Source organism: Moschus berezovskii, chromosome 7 (assembly GCF_049115385.1).
Source record: "Moschus berezovskii isolate FMDL1 chromosome 7, NW_MosBer_1.0, whole genome shotgun sequence".
Classification (NCBI taxonomy): Eukaryota; Metazoa; Chordata; class Mammalia; order Artiodactyla; family Moschidae; genus Moschus; species Moschus berezovskii.
The window spans coordinates 96,116,595-96,139,589 of NC_142466.1; the positions used below are offsets into that span (position 1 = coordinate 96,116,595).

A 22,995-nucleotide genomic window follows, 5' to 3' on the forward strand; every position below is an offset into this window, starting at 1 on the left:
CTGCAGGTCACCTTGCTGCCGCCCTTCCTCAGCGACCAGGCCCAGCACGTGCAGGCCCTGGGGACCTTCCATCTCTTCTGCCAGGCCACAGGTGAGCAGGGCACCTGTCCCGGTGGGGGGTAGGGGGGACTTCCTCCAGGAGCACTGCCTTCCTTAGCTGTACCCCTCCAGTGATCTCCAGCAACTCTTAACCATCACTCTGGAGCTGTTCCTGTGGACTGTAGGGCTCAACCAGTGTTTTCCATGAAGGGCCAAACTCGGGCTTTGCAAGCCATGGTTTCTGTTGCAGCTACTCGGCTCTTCTTTTGTAACCTGAAAGCTGCCGATGGGTGGGCGTGGCCATGCACCCAAATTTATTTACAAACTCGAGCTGCAGCTTGCCAGTTACTGGTATATAAGGTTACTTCTGTGTTGGCTAACAATTTGGGTTTAATAGATGTGGCATCTGGAGTTTCAAAAAATGAACTTTAGAGCCTCCAGAATGGGAATTGTTTTAACAACTTGCTTTGAGATGTTTAAATGCAGAAAAGGTGTCAAGTCTAGTGGGCCCTCAGCCATAGGCAGGTGCTGAACAACACCGAGATGGGGTGGTCAGCCACGCCTTCATGCCAAGTGTGTCCCATGGGGGCTCTGGGCAGTGCTTGGCGGCCAGGTCTCCCCGCTGCCATCTTCTAACTCATTAGTAGCTGCAGAGAAAACACACAGCATACTCAAGGCCTGCTCAAGAATAAACTTAGGAAGACAAGCAAATCTCTTTTTTTTTTCACTGTTTGGAGAATTTAAGCAAGCTGTGGGAAGTGTTAAGCTGCTGCCCACTTCCCTGTGGGTTGGCTCACGAGCCTTCAAGTGGCCATATCCACTGTGACCCTGCACTTGTAGCCACTGGTGTCTCCGCGTGGGCCCCAGGCAGTGGACAGGGAAGTTGTCCGTGAAGGAGATGCTTGCAAACAGACCTGTCTGTGTGGCCCCAGGTCACCTGGGTGCTGCTCTCAGCCCTGACTCTTTGGGCAGGCACTGGGGGACTGCTTCAGCCCTCCCTGGCCTGGCCCGTGGTGGCAGCATCCTCCACAGCCATGCTGGAGAACCCACTCGGCAGTGGGAAGGCGGGGACACTTGGTACTGGGGTCTCCAGGCTCCCTGCTGACAGACGCAGGCCTCAGGATCCCCACAGACGGCCTATGAGGGCCCACCCCTCAATGGAGCGGTTTCACTCGGTCTCCACTCGGGGACCTCCCCTTCCCAAGGGCGACCCGCTGGTGAGGGGCGGAGTGGATGACAGCGCCGCTCCTCTGTCTGAGGCCATGCTTGGGCCGTCCCCAGGCTTTTCCTGCTGCAGGTGGCTGGGTTGGGTACCCCCCATGATACATCCAGATCTAGGCGGGTGTTGCCCTTTTCTCCTAAATCTGGCCCACAAGCCCACGCTGGCTCCCTGAACAGTGTGGGTGTTTAAAAAGGCAGCAGCCCTGGACATCTCCCCAAAGTGGTGGCAGGCACCGGAGCTCAAGCAGCCAATGCAGGCTGTGGCTCTGCACAAGTGTCAGCTCCTGCCTCCACCTCCGGGCACCTCCCTGCCCAGGCTGCTCCCACCTGGCCTTGGCCTGGGTGTCACTGTGGAGCTGAGCTTACCAAACCGTCCCACGGTGGCTGGAGTGCTGGCCCAGCTAAGGCCAGGTCAGCTTCTCACAGTGGGCAGAGTCTTACAGCCGAGTGACTCTGAGGGGCTCAGATGTCTTCTCTGCATCTCCAGATTATGCTGGTGGAATGTGTGTGTGCTTGGGCGTCTGTATGTTGATATGTGTATGTGTACATAGGTACCTGTGTGTGCTTTGGGTACTGACATCTCTGTGTACACACGTGTGCCTGTATGTCTGTGTTCTTGCATGAACATGTATGCAGACACCTGTGTGGGTGTATGTGTTTCTATTTGGTGCACAGCACTCTGCACAACTGGAGAAGGAAATGGCAACCCACTCCAGTACTCTTGCCTGGAGAATCCCATGGACGGAGGAGCCTGGTAGGCAACAGTCCATGGGGTCGCAAAGAGTCGGACACGACTGAGTGACTTCACTTCACTCAACTCACTCTGCACAACTGTGCCTTGTGGCCATGCTTCTAGTCAAAGGCCTTGAGGCTTGAGTGTGGGGAGGATGAATTCTGACTTTGGGGGTGGTTCTCCTACCTGCTGGCTGTCTTCTACTTGAAAGTTAGGAGTTAGGAAAATACCGATAAATGGAGGAAAGGGGTTCTGAGCTGGAGAAATCACGAAGGCATATAGTCGTATTCTGCTTTTCTGAAAAAAATCCATGCTCTTGTGGCAAAATTAGAACAGATAAACAAAGAGATCTTCCACTATGTGCACGTGAGCACATTTCATTTTGCCTGTAAATACAGATTAAGATATGGGACATCTCAGAGGTGTGGCAAGTTCAGATTCAGACCCATTGCAATAAAGCAACTATTGTAATAAAATGAATTGCATGCATTTTTTCCTTTCCCAGTACATTTAAAAGTTACATTTACACTATACTATAAAGAATGGAATAAGCATTATGTATCTTAATTAAAAAATGCTAATGGTCATCCGAGCCTTCAGCAAGCTGAGGCACTTACATCAAAGATCACCAGTCAGTCACCATACAATTATTATATTAATGATAATGAAAAAAAGTTTAAAGTGTAGTGAGAATTACCAAAGTGTGATACACAGACAGGAAGTGAGCAAATGCTGTTGGAAAAAATGGCACCAATCAACTTGCTCAATTCAGGGTTGCCACACACCTTTGATTTGTAAAAAACATAATCTCTGCAAAGTGCAATATAGCAAAGCACAGTCAAACGAGGCAACCTTGTGCAGATCACAGTGATTGGTGATGTGTCCGTATGCATGTCTGCAAATCATGTGCTTGCACATGCATGTATATACACACAGAAAAATTTGTTGTTTAGTTGCTCAGTTGTATCCGACTCTTTGCCACCCCATGGACTGTAGCCCGCCAGGCTTCTCTGTTCATGGGATTCTCGTGGACTCTGGAGAGCTTCCCAGGTGGCTCAGTGGTAAAGAATCTGGCTGCCAATGCAGCAGACAATGGGTGTGGTCCCTGGGTCAGGAAGATCCCCTGGAGGAGGGCATGGCAACCCACTCCAGTATTCTTGCCTGGAGAATCCCCATGGACAGAGGAGACTGGCGGGTTACAGTCCACAGGGTCGCAAAGAGTCCCAAAGACACGACTGAGTGACAGATCACACACACACATGCGGACCCTGAGCCACGCAGGGGAATCCGGAGTGAGCGTCCTTGGTGTGTACTCAGAGCCTCTGGGTACTTAGAGACCGGAACAGCACCCCTGTGGGGGCACCTGGCCTTCCAGTAGCTTGCAGGAGTCGGCATGAGTACGGGAGGTAAGCTGACCCCAGAGTCAGAGTCGAGCACAGGGAGGAGGATGCCTGGAGCTGCACAGGACATGGCCCAATGACTTGGGGTGATCTCTTAACACCCCTCTCCAGCTGGGGGCTTTCAGGCCCTTCGCCTCTAGGATGGGTCTGCTTCCTTCAAGAAGGGGCCATTGCTCAGAGGAGTTCTGGTTTTGTCACACAGTGGAGTATACTGGAGAAGGAAATGGCAACCCACCCCAGTGTTCTTGCTGGGGAAACCCCATGGACAGAGGAGCCTGGCAGGTTACAGTCCATGGGGTCTCAAAGAGTTGGACACAACTGAGCAACTAAAACACACACAGTCAACTGTGCCCAGCGGTTTCCTTGGACAGGGTGGGGTCAGGGTGGAGCCAACAGCCCCACAAACCTGAAGTGGGGGCTTGGACCCGAGACTGCCGGCGGCCCCAGCCCACGGTGGCTATGACGTTGGACCCAGCACCCCAAATTTCCGGGTAGCAGGCCCCTGGGAGACAGGGCAGGTGGGTTTGGCTTGCTGCCCCAGGTCCCCACTGACATCATGTGTTGGCCCTGCTGACTGGTTTTAACTGTTCCTTTCCCTCTCTCTTAATCTCTTCTGCATTCAGAATGAGTTGGATAGTTTTTTATAAAGAATAAATGGAACGTAAGTATTTTAACATTTTTAATACTTGACACGGTTAAATTCCCATTTAGAGAACGTTTAACGGTGCTTCATGCTTATACTCACTGTAGAGGTGCATGTGGGAGTGGTTTTCATGTTGTTTGTGCTCCAACGACTGTGGGTCTAAGGAGAATTTGGCTCCTGAGAGGTCCTGGCCTGTATGGGTCAGGGTGACAAGTCATCCCAGCTCAGGCCACCTGGGTTCTTTGTCTCAGCACCGGTCAGGAGAACCTATCCGAGGTTCCTGTGACCCATGTTTGGGGCCCCGGTCCTGGGGACTCAGTGCGTGTCACCACTGGGCAGGGCGAGGAGATGAGAACCAACCTCACTGTCTGTTCTGAGAAGTCTTTGCATTTTTGATCTGTCATGGCTCCTGAGTATCAGCTTTTAGGGTGAGACCGCACTAACTTGCCCACCAGCAGGGGGATGACCAAGTGAAGCATGGTGTCACCAAGCGCCTTCAGTTACAGGGAGGCAGGCACGCAGCAGATGTCACAGACTTGGGTGTGTGTACCTGTACGTGTGGATCTGCATATAAGTATGCGTATCTGAAAATAGTACAGAGTTATCTGTGGGTAGGGTACGAAATGTTCTGTATACAAAAATGTACATTGTACCAAATTATGGTTTCCCGGTTGGCTCAGTGGCTAAGAAGCCACCTGCCAATGCAGGAGATACAAGAGACACAGGTTCGATCCCTGGGTCAGGAAGATCTCCTGGAGAAGGACATGGCAACCCACTCCAGTACTCTTGGCCTGGAGAATCCCGTGGACAGAGTAGCTTGGTGGGCTACAGTCCATGGGATCGCAAAGTGTCAGACACGACTGAGCACACATACAATGGTGACAGAACAAAACACCAACAATCCCACACAGGAAACAAGTGAACAGACCCCATGGGACCATGCGGCAGGGAGCTGCCATGTGAATCGCTTCTGAACGTCTTTCAGAACTCCCTCCAGAGCCTGTGGCTCGTGTCTTTCTTCCACGTAGCACTCTGTTTTATTGGAGAAGCAATATTTGCTTGTTGCAGTGAATTTGAAACTTCAGGGAAGTATAAAGAGCAGAATCAAATCACATCTTTGAGGATCCTGAACGTGGTGGGTCAAAGGTGAATAGGCGGCAGGGGGTCACACGGGGACCTGACTCACCGGGAGTCCATCAAAGGTAATTTTATCTAATTGTATCTCTCCCCTTGTAAAAAGCCCAGCGTGTGACAGAGAAGCGTGTCAGCCAGCTGCCCGCACCTGACCGTGCACACACGCTCCCCTTCACGAGCACACCCAGATGCCTGTTGTTTTCGGGCAGCCTGTTTAATCCTTCGGCTCTATCATTGGTTTATCCTGCTCGGTGAACTCCAGCCGCAGATAGATGTAGTCCTGTTACTCCTGACCATCCTGTGTGAAATGTTTTATTATGTCCTTCCCAGGTTGGTGGGCATCTCAGATGGAATTGAGCTCTCGGAAAGCTGGTTCTCAGGCGGGACTGTGATCAGGCAGGGTTGCTCTGGTCCAGGTCAGACTCTGGCCTGCCCACCTGCCTGCCCAGGGTGGTACACTTGACACGGAATAGCGGGCATTTGTCAGGGAGCTAAGTCCCTGGGCAAGGAGGCCAGAAGGGCCCCCTGGTTCACACGGTTGGGGTGCTTGGCTGGCACAGGCAGTGGAGGGGAATGGCCCCAGCATGGCCCCCTGCCCCGTTACTGGGAGCAGCAGGAACAGAGGGCGTGGGTTTCCCCCAGAGCCCTCAGGGAGCAGGGCCTGCCTCGCTCTCCTGCCGGCTCTGAGCCCCTCAGGTGCCTGGGGTAGGCGGCAGCCGCTGCTGTCTAACACCTGGACTGTCCTGTGCTCTGTGGCAGCTCAGGTCAGCCACGGGGTCTGCACACACTCCAGGAAGGAGGCTAGGTGTTGGCTGGGTGTTTCAGTTGGAACTTGTCCTGCCTCTGGCCCATGTCAGAGTAGAAGCTGGTGTCCTATCAGATGCTGGGGAGATGTCCTGGCTTGTTTGTTCTTTAGTAGGGATGGGAAATAGGCCTGACTCAGCACAGCCCTTGGGGCCCAGGGAGAAGCCTGAAACCCTGGGCTCACCCAGCCGCACGTTGTGCAGGGGAACGGGGGCCCCATCAAGGAGGTGCCGTGCTGCGTGAGACTGATTCCAGCCTTGGGGTCAGAGCTCAGTTTTGCCCCAGGCCCTCCACACACTGGTCTCCAAGGCCCACACCCCCGCAGCCTCTCTGTAACGAGCACGGGATCTGGGGGTGATGGTGCTTGGAACCCTGGCATGCTTCGGGAAGGGGGCTTCGGCCTGGGGCTCTTCTCTGCCTCCAGTCTGTTTTCCCCAAGTCCTTATTCTGTAAGACAGGCCGTCAGCCCTTCTCAGCACCCTGGTGTGCCTGGGAGCTCCTGGTGGCAGTCCCACCCCTGGGTGTGGAGGCCCAGCCAGGCCCCAAGGGGCAGGCAGATCTGACCTCAATGCCCCAGCAAGAGGGAGCAGGCTTGCAGGGCAGAGCTTTACACCAGAGGTGGGGGCAGCAGGGCCAGGTGGGCACATGAATTTCCCAGGTCCAGACCCTCTGTGCAGAATAGACACCCTCTCCAGAGCAAGGCCACCAGGCACTTCACAGGGGTGCACAGCCCAGCGAGAAAGGAAAAGTAGGTTCACCCTGATGGCCCTGTGTGTGTGTCCTGGGGACATGGACATGCAAGGGTGCTTTGAAAAAGGCACCTGAGCAAGGTCAAGGAGCAGGGAGCCACAGGGCATGAGGTGGTGAAGTGTCGGTACCCCTTTGCTCCTTGGGGTCACTGGGGACCACAGTGGGGAGCCACCTCCAGGGAAAGGACAGAGACTTAGGAGAAAGCTGTCCCGTCACTTTGGGACCAGCTGGGATGAGGCCCCTCATCTGGGAAGCCCCCACACCCTGCCTCCCATACCGAGTAGTTCCCATGAGCCCTAGCTGGGATCCCAGGGGTGAAGATGGTCTGTATATCCCCAGGTCCTGCGGACGTTCACTTCCTCTGGGAGAAGAATGGGCGTGAACTGGAGGTGTGTGTGCCCATGCAGACCTATGCACTGCCCAATGGCAGGGCCCTCGTGCTCAGCTGGCTGCGAGACGCCCTCCGCGAGAGTGCTGAGTACCGCTGCTCTGCACTCTCCTGGGTCGGGAACAAGACCTCCAGGGTGCGGGTCACCGTGACCAGGCTTGGTAAGTGAGCTTCACTGTTTACCCTTGTCCCTTGAGCAGCAAGCAGGCTTGCATGGGGACATTTCAGTCTGGGGATTACCTATCCGCTTTCACGAAGACAGAAAGTTACTTTTTCACTGTTACATCTTCCAACTGCATGCCTGTGTATGCCCACCTGCACACAAACACACCTGTGCCCATGAGCACACATGCACACATGCTGGCTGCCAATCCCGTCCTCCCAATATTAGCCTCTGTTACATTATGCTGCTGCTGCTGTTGCTAAGTCACTTCAGTCGTGTCCGACTCTGTGTGACCCCATAGACGGAAGCCCACCAGGCTCCCCCCTCCCTGGGATTCTCCAGGCAAGAACACTGGAGTGGGTTGCCATTTCCTTCTCCAATGTGTGAAAGTGAAAAGTGAAAGTGAAGTCGCTCAGTCGTGTCCGACCCCCAGCGACCCCACGGACTGCAGCCTACCAGGCTCCTCCATCCATGGGATTTTCTAGGCAAGAGTACTGGAGTGGCTTGCCATTGCCTTCTCCTGTTACATTATAAGGATGGCCAACTCAGTATGGCCAGATAACAACTCTGTTATGATTTCCCCTTCTGTACTTCTGTTTCCCACATAACCAAGCACTGTGCCGATCCCTGTTTGCTTGGTTCATTGTTGTTTTTCTTGTTCAGTTGCTAAGTTGTATCTGACTCTTTATGACCCCATGGACTGCAGCATGCTAGGCTCCCTCCTCCTTAAGTATTTCCCGAAGTTTACTCAGATTCATGTCCAGTAAGTCAGTGATCTAAACATCTCACCCTCTGCTGCCCCTTTCTCCTTTTGCCTTCAGTCTTTTCCAACATCAGGGTCTTTTCCAATGACTCAGCTCCTCTCATCAGGTGGCCAAAGTATTGGAGCTTTAACCTCAGCATCAGTCCTTCCAATGAATATTCAGGACTGATTTCCTTTAGGATTGACTGGTTTGATCTCCTTGCTGTCCAAAGACTCTCACGAGTCTTCTCCAGCACCACAGTTCAAAAGCGTCACTTCTTTGCTCAGCTTTATGGTCCAACTGTCACATCCATATATGACTACTGGAAAAACCATAGCTTTAACTATACAGAGCTTTGTCAGCAAGGGATGATTCTGCTTTATAATATGCGATCTAGATTTGTAATAGCTTTTCTTCTAAGGAGTGTCTTTTAATTCCATTGGTTTTGGAGCCCCAAGAAAATAAAACCTGTCACTGCTTCTGCTTTTTCCCTGTCTATTTGCCAGAAATTATGGGACCAGATGCCATGATCTTGAACTTTTTTAAATATTGAGTTTTCAGCCAGCTTTTTCACTCTCCTTTCACCTTCAAGAAGCTCTTTAGTTCCTCTTTGCTTTCTGCCCATAGGGTGGTATCATCTGCGTATCTGAGGTAATTGATATTTCTCCTGGCAATCTTGATTCCAGCTTGATTCATGCAGCCCAGTGTTCCATGTGATGTACTCTGCAAAGTGAAGTTGCTCAGTTGTGCCCGACTCTTTGTGACCCCATGGACTGTAGCCCCCCAGGCTCCTCTGTTCATGGGATTTTCCAGGCAAGACCACTGGAGTGGGATGCCACTTCCTTCTTCAGGGGATCTTCCTGACCCAGGGATCAAACTCGGGTCTCCTGCATTGCAGGCAGACTCTTTTACTGTCTGAGCCACCAGGGAATCCCAAATGAAAGTGAAAGTCACTCAGTCCTGTCCAACTCTTTGTGACCCCATGGACCATATAGTCCATGGAGTTCTTCAGGCCAGAAGAGGGGAATGGGTAGCTTTCCCCCTCCTCCAGCGGATCTTCCCAACTTAGGAATCAAACCGGGGTCTCCTGCACTGCAGGCGGATTCTTGACCAACTGAGCTATCAGGGTATTCTGCAAAGAAGTTAAATAAGCAAGGCGACAATACAGCCTTGACGTACTCCTTTCCTGGTTTTGAACCAGTCCATTTTTCTTAGCTGTTGTTTTGCTTGGTTCATACTTGTCATTACTGCCATGCAGACTCTGCAGTTAAAGCCCTGATCAGCACAGACACACTGGGTCCTACTGTCAGCCTGCCAGAGCCTCTGCACCAGGAGCCGTGTGCCTCCTGGGGACCAGCGCCCCCGGTACTGGGTCTCATGACCATGTACCTCCTGGGGACCAGCTCCCCCAGTACCGGGTCTCATGGCCTGTTCCTTTGACTCCATGTTTCTCCAGCGTTTCTTCCGGCACACTCGGAGTGTCTGGGGGAAGACAGCGTTTTGACAGCCTGTCTTTTCTCCATCTTCACACTTGAGTCCAGCTGGGTGGACAATTCTGATGTGAAAATCATTCCCTAGTGTGTGATGCTGGCTCTGTCTTCTGCTCCTGAGGGTCTCTCTGTGACCCCATGTGACCACTGTCTTTCTGAACACTGTCTCAATCAGTGTCTTGCTAGACCCCTTACACATGGCAGCCTCTGCCCTTCAACGATCAGAAGTATTCAGCACTTACTTTTCTCATTTCCTGGTCTCCATGAAACTGTTCTCCTACGTCCTGGGCTACTTGGCCTGGCCCTCTGTCCATCTTCTCTATCCCGTCACCTCTGCTTGCTAGCTTTTCTCAACTTTCTCTCTCTCATCTGCTGGTGAATTTTTGTCCCACCGTCACACTTTCACTACTCAGAGGTTTTCATTCTGTTGTCGTGACTGCATTCTCATTTCATGGATGTGGCATCTTCTCCCCTTAGGTTATTGAGAGGATTTTCGTTTTTATCCCCCTCTCAGCTGTCCCTTTTTTGATGGTTCTGTTTCCCTCCAAAGTCTTGGGACCCTTGATAGTCATTCTACCCAAGGTGTGGCCTTTGGATGGGCAGCATCTGTCTACCTGGGAGCTCCTTAGAAATGCAGAGCCCCTCCCAAGTCCCGGGGGCATCTTAAGTTTTCCTGGCAGTTCCTACATGCACTAGGGAGCTGGTCTGCCCTGCACCCCTCCACTGTCACATGGAGGGGCTCCAGCTAAACCCACATGGCTCAGGTTGGGTTATCAGTGAGGACACCGGTTGGCAAGAGGCTGGGGCCTCATCATTTAGTCCATAAGCCCAGCATTCGGTCTGCCTTCAGTGCAGGTACTGGCCAGGCCCCCGGTCCCAGACTCTCCAAGACCACCAGTCTTCAGGAGCGGACGGAGGGCAGCAACCTGGCTGTGCAGAGCGGTCACAGCCTGTGTACTCCTGCAGAGCCTGTAAGCGGCCTGCGAGCCTGCCGTCTCAGCCCCCAAGGTCCCAACCGCCTCCCCACTGCCGGCCTGGGACCCTGCATACTTGGGTCTGCTGGTTCTACCAAGGCTGTTTCCACTGACCCCTCTGCTTCTCAGCTCCCAGCTTTTCAGTTTCCTCTCCAGGTCTTCATCCATTTTCAAGATGGAGTTTGTATGTAAATATGCGTATTTTAAAAGGTTCTTTGTCCTTTGAGTGAGAATGACCAGGAAAAAAGAAATGGCAGATACTCTCTCCCACCTAGAACTTCCATCCCTTTCATTTCTGTAAAATGCCCTTGGCTGTTGCTGTCAAGATAAAATGAATTATCTTGTGAGAGGTTAAGATGGTTACATAGCATCACTGGCTCAATGGACATGAATTTGAGAAAACTCTGGGAGATAGTGGAGGACCAAGAAGCCTGGCGTGAAAGTCATGGGGTTGCAATGTCGGCCATGACATAGCAACTGAAAACAAGTGCCTTACAAATTATGACCTTGTATCCGTAAGTCAAGTGATCAAACACACGCAGGGAGGTGTAGAGCAAGTGGCAGGTGATGTAACAGGATGCCAGCCCTAGTGACCAAGCTAGTTTCGGAGTGTTGGCAACCAATCTTCCTCGAGGGAGGTGGCAGCAGCCCCCGCCCCCAGGATGAATGCAGTGCCCCACGAGGTGTGGGGGGTTAGCCCCTCTCCTGGCGGCACCAAAGCTCAGTGATACGTGGGAGACAGGGCCAGTGTGGCCTTGGGGAGCAGCTGCCATGGGAGCTGGTGGGCCTGGGAACGGCAGGCAGGGGACTTGACTGGGGAGGCCCCCACGGCCAGGAAGTGAAGGCCTGAGGAGTAAACAAGACTTCCCTGGTGGCTCAGACGGTAAAGCATCTGCCTACAATGCCGGGGGCCCAGGTTCAACCCCTGGATCAGGAAGATCTCTTGGAGAAGGAAATGGCAACCCACTCCAGTATTCTTGCCTGGAAAATCCCATGGACGGTGGAACCTGGTAGGCTACAGTCCATGGGGTTGCAGAGTTGGACACGACTGAGCAACTTCACTTTCACAAGCCCACTGGGCTCAGCCCAGCAGAGAGCTGTCACTCAGCTCACAGCACAGCCTCTGTGGCTGGATGGGGCCCCCCACCCCGGGGGTCATGAAGGCCTGAAAGCTGAGATCTGGAGCACCCCCTCTATCTTGCAGAGGCGACCCAGCAGGAGAGGTGGACCAGAGAGCTCACCAGCTGGAGGGCCGTGGTTGGGGAGCACGACCGCATGATGCAGAGCTGGAGGAAGGCGTGGGTACGTGGCCGGGCCTGAGGGAGGGCCAGAGTCTGGGATGACAGCTGTCCCTCTTGGGAGCCCATCCTGTCAGTGGGCCCCATGTGCTTCCTCCTGGCCCACCAAGCAGTTATACTTTCTGAAACCCACACCCCTTCTACCTGTCGCCCTCCAGCCTGGGGGTAGGGAGAGAGGGCTCTTACAGGAAACCAAAGTTAGGTGGGGCCATCTGCTTCCAGCAAGAAGCCCCCCACAGTTACCCTGACCCCTAGCCCAGGGCTTAGTAGGCCCAAGTTTCCCTCCTGCAGGACCCTGGACCCCCCAGGGAGCACATGGGAAGCAGGTTCCAGACTTTTCTGTTCTACCAAGAACTGAAGTCCATGGTGTTCTTTCAGGAAAGCTGTAACCAGGACGCTTTCTAGCCACAGGAAACTGTGCTGACCAGGCTGACCGTGCTGCCACCCACCACACAGCCCCGGAGGCCTCAGGGCAGTGGGCCATCTTCCTGTCTGCTGGACACAGCTCTTCGGGTGGCACAGCAGAGAACACGGAGCCCTGAGGGGGCCTGCAGCAGTGGCCAGAACGTCTGTTTTAATTAGGTACTTAGATGGGACAGATTGGCCTGTCTGGCATGCGCAGGAAACCGAGGTTAACAGGCTATAGACGGGAACTCTGGTTAAGACAGTAGTGTGTGTGATGGGTCCTTTTCCAGAAGCACTCCACAGGTCTGAGTTAATTTCGTGTCGTACAACAGGCCATCCCTCACACAGCCCCGTGTTAGCTCAACTCTAGAGACTGCTGGTTTTATTGCTATGGAGTCACTTTCACGCTCAGCTCTAAGAGACAGAAGGACGAGGCTCCAGATGACCGAAATTTGCCTTAAACCTTGAGTGCTGAGGTCGAAATTCAGGCGCTAACTTGGATGAAAGAGACTTTGTCTTATTCCTCACTAATGCCAGAGCCTGCTTCCCAAAGCTCCAAGTGTGCACTGCCCACTTGCAGCCGTGGCCCAGGTGTCGAGCCTGTCTGATGGAAAAGCCAGCATGTCAGTGTCTCCTGGGGCCTGGTCACTTGGCTCACGGCGGTATGGGTCTAATGAGGCTATTCTGTCCATGTGCTGTGGGGGTCCCCAAGTTACTCACACTGCACCTGGAGACTCCGCTCTGTGTGTAAATGTGGCGGCCGAGGCTGTTCACCTGGAATTTTATAGGCACTGTTTGCAGAATGACGGCTTTTAGTGGAATGCCAATCTATCATAAAACCATAATCTCTGTTAAATTAAATGGTACTTCTCATGACCCTAGCAAATGGACATCTCTTCAGCCTCATGACCACAGCCTGTTTCCAGAACCCCCTGTTCTGAAGCTGGGTGCCTTCGTTCAAGAGCAGCACACATCTCCAGCCAGTCACCTCCAGGATCCGTTGTGAATAAGGCTTCTGAGGATGGCTGGTTTTGGGGTCAAAGTCATCCTGGTTGCCACTAAGCTGCCGGTCCACCTTGTCAACAGAGGCCGAGCTGGCTTACAGATCACCCACGATGCACTGTGACAAGACTTTTGGTACAACATCCATCCGCTCTCACTGTGGCTCTCGTGTGGGGTGGTTGCTCTGCTCTAAGGGCAGGGCCTTCTCCTTGGTGCTAGGATCGGAACAGACACTTGCATTTATTGTAGTATCAGCATGCAGGGTTCTGGTGGAAAAGGTAGTTATGAGGATGAGTTCTGATTCTCTAAACTGTGGGGAAAAAAATAAAAGAGTTCCATTGAAATGTTTGCTCCATGAAGAGTATTTGTACTCGGGAAGCCTGCCTGCTTCCCGTGGTGCCATCAGCATAGAGTAGGTCACTGTGTCACCTGCGGCAGTGGCCTCTGCCAGGAAAGTGATCTGCCAGGGCAACCCAGCGTTAAGTCACACAAGAAGTGAACCCTCTCAGCAGCTGAATGTGATGTTAAAATCCACCTACTTTGTTCAGCTCATCTGACCACCACAGACCCAGAGGCCTCGGGGGCTCTAGACAGACAACCTGCATCTCTAGCAGAGACTTTTTAATGTGGGTTTTTTTTTTTTTAATGTATCAGTTTTATAGTTCTAGACTGCTGCATACAGCTGACAAGTTAACTTTCTGCCTATAAGTTCATTATGGAACCTTTACTCTCAGTCTATTTTCAAACCTACCACAGTTGATGGGGATGGTGGGGCGGGGACCCTCCCTGCTATTGTTCCTTCTGGTGGCCCTGAGGGAGAAACCTGTGACAGGATAGAGGGCTTGCTGGTCCAGATTGCATGTTCTTCATTGAAACAGCTCAGAAAGTGTATGGGAGAGCAGGGCACTCACTGGGAACAACAGATGAAAGGACAGACTGGTACTTTACACAGACAACTTCCACCTCACCGCCAGCCCTGGCCACAGCAGACTGTTTCCAACTCACTGTGCTGTGCTCAAATCACTCACTCGTGTCCAATGCTTTTTGACCCCAAGGCCTGTAGCCCACCAGGCTCCTCTGTGAGTAGGGTGCCATTTCCTCCTCCTAGGGAACTTCCCAACCCAGAGATTGAGTCCATGTCTCCTGCATCTCTTGCATTACAAGTGGATTCTTTACCACTGAGCCATGCAGGAAGCCCTTCCAACTCGTTACTTCACATTATTTTGCTTGCCACAGGCCACTCACTCACAAAAGTATATCTGCCATGACTGAATTCAACTAACAGCACTTGTAAAGCCCACAAGATACCTTGCTTGCTTGACAAACACAAAGCAGTGAAAATCTGATCCTGCCATTTCTCATGTGACCAGCTTGCCAGCAGGCTGGACCAAGGTGGGTCCTGCAACAGGATCTCTAAGGGCCGGAGACTTCACAGTCACTACTTCGAGATCCAAGAGATATGAGCGCAAACCTCTTCCTGCTCAGTCCCCTTCAGTTCAAAGAAGAGTGCCCCCAAAATACAGATCAGGATGTAGGAAGCGCTGATTAGACCAAGGTGACCAGAGTCTCCAGTGAAATTAAATAATCACTCTTTATTCAAAATAAATAAGCCCTCTTACTTACAGGAAAATACGAAAGTAAACTATCCTTCTGGCCTCTAAGAAACCACATTCGCAATATGTTCATTTACAAAAGAAAGAAAATATTCGTAAATTATCAAAACTGAGATTTAGGAACTTCAAAATCGTTTCTTTGAAAAATAAACAATAAAAGGAATATTCATGTCAAAAGGTCACAGGTTAGAGAACTGATTTTCCTTCTGAGGCTCATTTTAGCAGACCCTCCAAGTATCCCCAAATCTTCTGGCTAAAAAGCCATGTCCTGAGAAAGGTATTCCCCATACCCCACCCCCACGGCTTCTGCAGGGCTGTGCGGGTCACCGGGACTGGGAACGCGGGTGGAACTACCCCGCCTTCCGAGTCACATCGCCTCAGCCCACTGCTGCTTTCCACAAACTCACTTGGCTCAGCTGTCCTGCAATGGAGAGATGTTCCACAGCAGCAGAGTACTCTGAGTACCACCTTGTCCAGCATTTTCCAGACTCATATTGTGCTCAGAGAGCCGAGGCTGCATCCCAAGGCTTTGTAAGAGGGTCTCCGCCAGCTTACCCAGTGCCCCTCCGCAGGACTTGGAGCTCTTGGACAGTTACAAACACTGCTGGTTACTTCCCCAGTTGAACAGCCATACAAAACACAAGTAGCTCAACAAAAAACTGAGAAGAAGAAAAAGGCCCCAAAGTCTTTCAACCCCCCACCCCTACCTCAAATACACAAACACACAGGAATGAACTCTTCTTATAAATTCAAGTTCATCATCTGAGAGGTTGAAGCCTCCAGCGATTCCTCCAGCTCCAGGGCACACCGACTGTATGCTTCCACATGGTTTCTCCAGACTTCAACTGGAAACAAGAAAGCACACCACTAACAGACAGGCAGGGTCAGCCAAGGAAAGTGTTAGTCACTCAGTTGTGTCCGACTCTTTTTGACCCCATGGACTGTAGCCCACCAGGCTCCTCTGTCCTTAGGATTCTCCAGGCAAGAATACTGGAGTGGGTTGCCATTTCCTTCTCCAGGGAATCTTCCCGACCCAGGGATCAAACCCGGGTCTGCTGCACTGCAGGCAGATTTTTGGCATCTGAGCCACCATAGTCAGGGAAGTCTCTTGGAAAGCAAGCAGCACACAGCCTGCCCAGCAAACTGGCTCCCTAAGTGGGGCCTGGAAAGGACTCAAGCAAAAATCCCCAACTGCAACCTCCCCCTCGTGAACAGGATCAAACAGGTCGGTGCATGCCGGCCTTAACAACCACCCACCATGGATACAGCTGTCCTCATGGCTGCCCTCTGGGTGCCATGTGACCCAAGGAAGCTCTGTCTGAGGTACCACTGACCAGCCCTCCCCTCCCACATCTGAGACCACCTCTTAAACAAGGGTCAGGGCTTAACAAGGCCTTCGGCAGCTAGCTTTGCCACAGAGGCCATGTTGCTCTCCTGGGTGCCCTGTTTAATCGGCATTGATGAAGAGCTAGCACTCACTGTAGTGTGGCTCCTCTTTTCCAGTGGGGGCCGGGGGGCTGTCCTCCGCAGGGCAGCTGGGGCCCTGATCGGCTGGGCTGGCAGGGGTGCAGGGCCTGAGCTCACCCGGTGGCGCCTGGCGCGCACTCTCCAGCATGGTCCTATAGGCCTGCCGGGCCGCCATCGTCAGCTCCACCAGCTTGTGGAACTGGTCCTTGAGCAGAAACCAGAGGACCAATGAGATCGCCTGCAAACTGATGAAGGCACCGTCTACAGGGAAAGGGGGGTGATGCCCGCCTGTGTACCGGGGTGCTGCCCTCAGGCCTTCCTGAGGCTCCTCTGTGGCACCATTGAGCCCAGAGCTAAATTGGAATCACACTTCTGGGTTTTTAAGGAAACCAGGCCACCGAGGCTACTGCTTTCAGGACTGGGGCCCCTGGGGCTCAGGGCTACTCTGCCAGTGAAGTGCAGACAACCTCCGTCCCCCCTGACTTCCTCCCAGAGCAGACAGGCCAGCACCCCCTCCCCGCCTCACCTGGGCCCCGTCGTAGCTGAAGATGCCCACCACGCTGACGGGAACAGCCTTGTTCAGGCTGCGTCCCAGAGCTTTGCGGTTGAGAGCGAACACAAAGGGGATGTTCTGGTCGCAGGCGCAGTCAATGATGGTGTGCAGGGTGTCGTCCAGCCCACCTGCTCGGAGGACAGGGAAATGACAGGGGAGGGCATCCCAGGAGCGCACTGGCAGCTCTGGCTGCCAAGAGCTCTTGCCAATGGAGGGTGACACTCCCAGCTACTTCCTCACTCAAGCCAGTGCCCCAGGCCAGGTTTCACCGGGAAAGCCAGTCACTGCGGTGGAAGTACACTGTTACTCGGCCACATGGAAGCAATCAACTGTTCAACTATAAAATATGTCCACATCAAGTCAGTAGCTGGCGCTGTGTGAAACGGGACAAGGAAGCCTTAGCCATGTTCGCTGAATACTGTGTGCCAGTCTGGGTCTAATGGCCTTGGGTGGGTTGGCTCCTATATCCTCACAAAACCCTAAGAGGGGAGGCGGTACCCACTTAAAAAAATGGAAACCCGGAGCCCAGGGAGTTCACGGAGTGATCCTACCCTGCCTCCCAGTGAGACACCAGCCTGGTAGGAGGAAGGTAGGGAGGGTAGGGGTGGCACTGCAAGCAGAGAGGGTGAAGAAGCTCTGTGTGTGAGTGACGCTCACGCGGAGTCAGAAACCCAGCAACACTGACAAGCTGTTACCAACAAGAGAGTCACATCTGGGCATCTGTGCATGAGTAACATAGAAACCACCCATACACGTGCAAACATCAGCCAGCTAGAACGCAGAATGGGAGAGGTGATTCCATGTGCAAGTGCAACCAAAGGCTACAACAGGTAAGGATAAATGTAGCAAGAAACGTGAGTGATTTACAAAGCAGCCTCAACATGCTAGTGAAACACAAAAGACAATCTAAGCCAAAGGCATCTATGCTCTTGGATGGAACGAACCAATATGATTATATGTCAATGCTATGTTAACCTAAAACTCTTTAATACTGTAACTTACTCTAAATTGGACTTTTTTTTGAGAAATACAAAATACACAAAATGAGAATGACCTTTTGAAAAAGGAAATTAATGTCAGGCTAGCATTTCCAGATAGTAAAGCTTGCTACAGAACTGTAAGAACGTATATTATGGGATACAGTATGACAGAATGAAGGCCCAGAAATCACCCGAATGTGTGGCACTTAAGCAGATTGGCAAGAGTCCCCTGAAGCACAGAAAGTGCAAAGAGACAGAGGGGTCAGCCTCTGCAAAAATCCTTTCAAGACTGAAATGCATTCTACCTAAATAAATAAAATTGAAAACATAGAAGAACAAGGAAAAAAACTGAATTAAAAAAAATTAATAACCCTGGAGTAAGAAGCTGTTGAGGAATAACATAAAATCTATAAGCAAGAAAAACAAGGATAAAAAATATCCACATATACACACCCAATCTCTGAATGGCAAAAGAGGCTTAAAGAAAAACAAGCATGTGACAAACTGAAAAAACATTCATAATTCTTAACCAAAGTGGCTCTTATTATTAAAAAAAAAAAAAAAGTATATGTGAATATAGAAGACTGACATCCTGAAAGACAAATGGGCAAATAATCAACAATTCACAGAAAATGCCAAGCCCTGAAACAAGTGGAAACATGCTCAGCCTTGCCTCACAAGAAAATGCTAACAGAATCACCCAAAGACCGGCGGAGGCTGGGAGGAAGCAGCATGCCCGCCTGTGGGGGCTGCAGTGTCCCCCAGAGGCAGTGTGACCCCACCCCAGTTCCTCTGCAAACTGACCACTTCTTGAGGGAACACACAACATCTGCAGGAGAAAGAAAAAACTAAGATCTCTTATCACCTGGTACCTAATTATATATGATTACCTAATTTTCTTTCAAAAGAACAACTTCTCAAATGCACACCCAACCTTGGATATGCAGATGGTATCACTCTAATGGCAGAAAGCGAACTAAAGAGCCTCCTGCTGAGGGTGAGTAAAACAGCTGGCTTAAAACTCAACATTCAGAAAACTAAGATCATGGCATCCGGTCCCATCACAAACAGATAGGGGGAAAAAGTGGAAACAGTGGCAGATTTTATTTTCTTGGGCTCCAAAATCACTGTGGATGGTGACTGCAGCCACAAAATTAAAAGACACTTACTCCTTGGAAGAAAAGCTATGACAAACCAAGACAGTGTATTAAGAAGCAGAAACATCACTGCCTACACAAAGGTCCAAAGAGTCAAAGCTATGGCTTTTCCAGTAATCATGTATGGATGTCAAAGTTGGACTATACAGAAAGTTGGACCTATCATAAAGAAGGCTGAGTACTAAAGAATTGATGCTTTCGAACTATGGTGCTGGCGAAGATTCTTCAGAGTACCTTGAGAACAAGGAGATCAAACCAGTCAATCCTAAAGGAAATCAACCCTGAATATTCTTTGGAAGGACTGATGCTGAAGCTGAAGCTCCAATCCCCTGGCCACCTGATTATGACAGGCCGACTCACTGGAAAATAGCCTGATGCTGGGAAAGATTGAGGGCAGGTGGGGAAGGGGGCAACAGAGGATTAGACAGTTGTATGGCATTACTGACTCAATGGACATGCGTTTGAGCATGTGTCTGAGAGACAGTGAAGGACAGGGAAGCCTGACGTGCTGCAGTCCATGGGGTCACAAAGAGCTGGACATGACTTAATGACTGGGGGAACTGGGAATTCATTCCACACCTGATTACTAGGGAATTAATGGTTAAGCCCCACGTCCTTTTAATCTGTCCATCCCCTCCCCAGATCTAACCGCAGAGATCAAAGGTGATGAGGAAGCAACTTCTGGGGATATGAACTTTAAAGAAAATTCACTCCTAGGCAGGTGGAGAAAAGGGGGACGCAGGACCAGAGGTTAGGTGATGGCTGCGTTCCTTACAGCGAAATGTTTCCAATGGGAGACTGAACAACTCTCCTAAACGTCAGCTCCGTGGTCTCTCACTCAAGGGTGACTCAACTGTGTGTCCACCCCAGCTCAGGAACTGATCACAGAGGCTATTTGAGCAGTGTGCAGAAAAGAGCTATAACAAGACTGGCCAGATGGCTGCTTTCCTGAAAAAGGCCAGCTTACTTGGTTGACCCTTGGCTGGTGCCTGAACTTGGACTTTGGGGGTGCCCCTGTGACCCCATCTGGTAAGAGTGACTACTGTTCCCAAAATGCATATACAGATTACACTAAACACTGGCTTTCCTTCTGCAAGTCTGGAATGTGGGGACCTGCGTGGCAGAGGGTGCCCTTGTGACCAGCTCCAATAAAAATCCTGAGTGTTCATCTCTATGATGACACGACACTTTACATGTGTCGCTACATCTCGTTTTGGGGAATTCAGCCTGTCCTGTCTGACTCCCCCCCAGAGAAGATGCTGCAGGTGTGCACCGCCTTCCCTGATGCAGCAGCCAAGTCTCAATGATTTTGCTCAGCCCTGTTCCCAGCCGTCACTCATGAGAGCTGAAAAATATCTCCAAGTGCCAGCTTCTCAAAGTTTCACAGCGACACAAAACAAGTAAATGTTATATCCGATCAACAATTCCCATTTCAAATTTGAGTTCAGAATTATTAGGCAAAATGCCACTCTGAGCAAATAATAGTATTTCAACATAATCCTAGGCCATAATACTCAATTTTACCTTTAAAATGACCACAATCTACTGGCTGTCTTAACTAAGGAAAAAACATTCCTAGAACATGTAATCAAGTTCCTTATGCCTCAAGGCAAAAAACAAACAAACAAAATAGGTAGGAATGAATGAGTAAACAACGTATTTAAAATGCATTAACAAATCCTTAAGATGCCCTCTCAGCTCCACTCTCTGGCACGACCAGAGGAGCGGGGGCTTAGAGAAAGAGCAAGGCGGAAGGAGGACCACCAACTGAATACACATATGCCCGGTTTTTGGTCTGTCTTTAAAGATGCAAATCCACAGGAGACTCTGAGACGAGTAAAAAAATGTTGGAAGCTCAAACACAAACAGGTGACTCAGCTGACCTAAGCCACTAGCGGGAATATGCCTAGAAGCACCAGTGGGAAAACATCTTTACCCTAGAATTCATACCCCAGAGCTCGGCAACTAACTGGCAGCACCAGGCATTTGAGAGACAGTGTGGAGTTCAGATGAGGTGACAGCAAGCTGGTGTCCAGACCTGCTTCACTCAACCAACACCCTGGTGCTGGGCCTGTGGTGCAGCAGGGCAGCAGATCTGCAGGACACTGGGCCACACTTCTAACCATGAATGTCAGGATAAGTTCATGGTCATAGGGTAGAGGTCAAAGCCTCCACCCCTTCACCCCAGACTCCCAGTAGAAAGTAAGAATTCTTCCCCAGGAAACATGGCATCAGAGATGCACCCTGTACAGTGCTTTCCAACAGAGCAGCAGCCCAGTCGCCATCCCACAGCAGACGTTCTAGCCTGGGGTCTTTGAAGTGGCAGCAGCAACTAAAGAACTTACTAGAAATACAAATTTTGGGGTCCACTGGACCTGCTCAGGGAGAAACTCTGAAATCTATGTTTTCATCAGCTTCCCAGGTGACTCTGATGCTCACTACAGTTCGAGAACCACTGCTCTCAAATGCAGCTCAAAGCCTTTAAGTGCTAGCCTCACCCCCAGAATTCTAGTCAGCTTTGTTGTTGCTTGGTCACTTGTTGAGTCCAACTCTTTGTGACCCACTGGACTGTAGCCCACCAGGCTCCTCTGTCCATGGGATTCCCCAGGCAAGAATACTAGAGTGGGTTGTTATTTCCTACTCCAGGGGATCTTCCCCACCCAGGGATCGAACCCAAGTCTTCGGCACTGGTAGGGGGATTCACTCAGTCACCAGTGAAGTCCCTAGTCAGCTTTAGCAGCTGCTAAAGACAAACAGACAAGCAGACCTGGGCATCTGCAGAAACCTCCACCATGAGCCCAAAAAGCAAACCACGTGGGCAGGGAGGCTGTGCAGGGAGAAGGGACCTTCACATCACTATGATTCTCAGGGAAGAAACGCCTCCACGAAACAATAGCTACAAACATAGGAACTTTGGAGAACAATAAAAATAGCTCCCAGAAATTAAAAATAACAGTAGAAATAAAAGATTAAGAAGCACAACTGAAGAATCCTTACAGAAAACAGAATCGAAGAGCTGAAAAGAAGGAAACTACCAGGTGGATGACAGTGCAGGAGACCCAGCATCCGAGCAACACATTTCTAGGGGAAGCCAAGAGAGGACCAACAGGAGAGAGATTCAGAGCACAAACCCAGCAGCGTGTCCCAGAACTAAGCACACTGCCTGTAAGCCATCCCACCTCTCACAACCATGGGCACAGGGACGTTCCCACAAGCATCCAGAGAGAAGGGAGAAAAGAAATAAAGGTCAGAAATTGGAAAGACTGGATTTCAAGCACCATCTTCTAGACATCCTGCCATTTTTTCTCGTAAGCCACTGATGGGGGGATGCACGCGCCGCAAGACAAGGGAGTATGTGAGAGACAGCAAACAGCACAGCCCACCAGAAGACACATCCCCAGGGGGACAGCTGCATGGGAGGCACAGAGCTCGAATGGCCCCAGAGGAGGAGCCGCAGAATGCCTGAAGCACCCACTACTTTAAGGGGGGGGGTCAGGCAGCTGGCTGAGAGCTGGAGGGGTGATTCGTGTAAAGCCCAGAGTCTGCCATGGGATTGCGGTCAGGACACTGCCAGTGTACAGCAAAAGGGACAAACCTGAGAGCCCTTTCCGATGGCAGGGACTGGAACTGCCTCCAGCTAGGATGGGGATGAGTCCATGGGGCTGGCCATGAGCAGGTCCAGCTGCTGCCCAAGGGCCCCTGGATGCCGCAGACAAGTCAGGAAACCTCGAGTGTTGAGACTGGAAACAGCAACCAGAAAGATGCAGCACTGGGATCTGGACTGGTTCCCTGAAAGCGCTGGTGCAGCCAAGTGGAACTATACACCATGGGAGATAGCAACAGGACCAGAGGAGGGGTCTGAACGTTAGACTAAGACGGAGGACCGGCATCTGAGTGACGGCATCCCACTCCTAACAGCCCCTCTACTGCGCACCCCAAGGAGGACACAAAGTGGGTCAGCTGAGGGCCAGTGAGATGTCAGACATCCGTCTGTTGGTCACCTCACCCAGCACATCACACGCCGAAAAAGAGAACCAA

At 51.4% G+C, this 22,995-nt stretch overlaps 2 protein-coding genes across 11 annotated transcripts in view; one reads left to right on the top strand and one right to left on the bottom strand.

The window, feature by feature from the left end:
• Positions 1-133: 133 nt before the first annotated feature.
• Positions 134-15,385, top strand: LOC148777422 (uncharacterized). 6 transcript variants are annotated; one of them, XM_088838182.1, is made up of 4 exons: positions 134-3,399; positions 7,064-7,273; positions 11,687-11,784; positions 12,186-15,385. In XM_088838182.1, exons 1-4 carry the CDS (start codon positions 3,387-3,389, stop codon positions 12,360-12,362), a joined length of 498 nt encoding a protein of 165 aa, XP_088694308.1. In that variant the 5' UTR covers positions 134-3,386; the 3' UTR covers positions 12,363-15,385. The 6 variants fall into 6 exon arrangements, with proteins under 6 accessions (XP_088694308.1, XP_088694304.1, XP_088694307.1 ...); XM_088838178.1 differs by lacking the exon at positions 134-3,399 and adding an exon at positions 3,414-5,586; XM_088838181.1 differs by lacking the exon at positions 134-3,399 and adding an exon at positions 3,417-5,500.
• Positions 14,760-22,995, bottom strand: part of SECISBP2 (SECIS binding protein 2) — a 38,701-nt gene continuing 30,465 nt past the window's right edge. For 4 of the 5 annotated variants that reach the window (XM_088838176.1, XM_088838174.1, XM_088838173.1 and 1 more), the window contains 3 exons: positions 16,794-16,948; positions 16,280-16,472; positions 14,760-15,645 (listed from right to left, as the gene is read on the bottom strand). In XM_088838176.1, the coding sequence (XP_088694302.1) occupies positions 15,542-15,645; positions 16,280-16,472; positions 16,794-16,948 (452 nt within the window). In that variant the 3' untranslated portion in view covers positions 14,760-15,541. Of the gene's footprint in view, positions 15,646-16,279; positions 16,473-16,793; positions 16,949-18,351; positions 22,775-22,995 lie in introns of those variants that run through there. The other variant, XM_088838175.1, reaches the window with a different exon arrangement.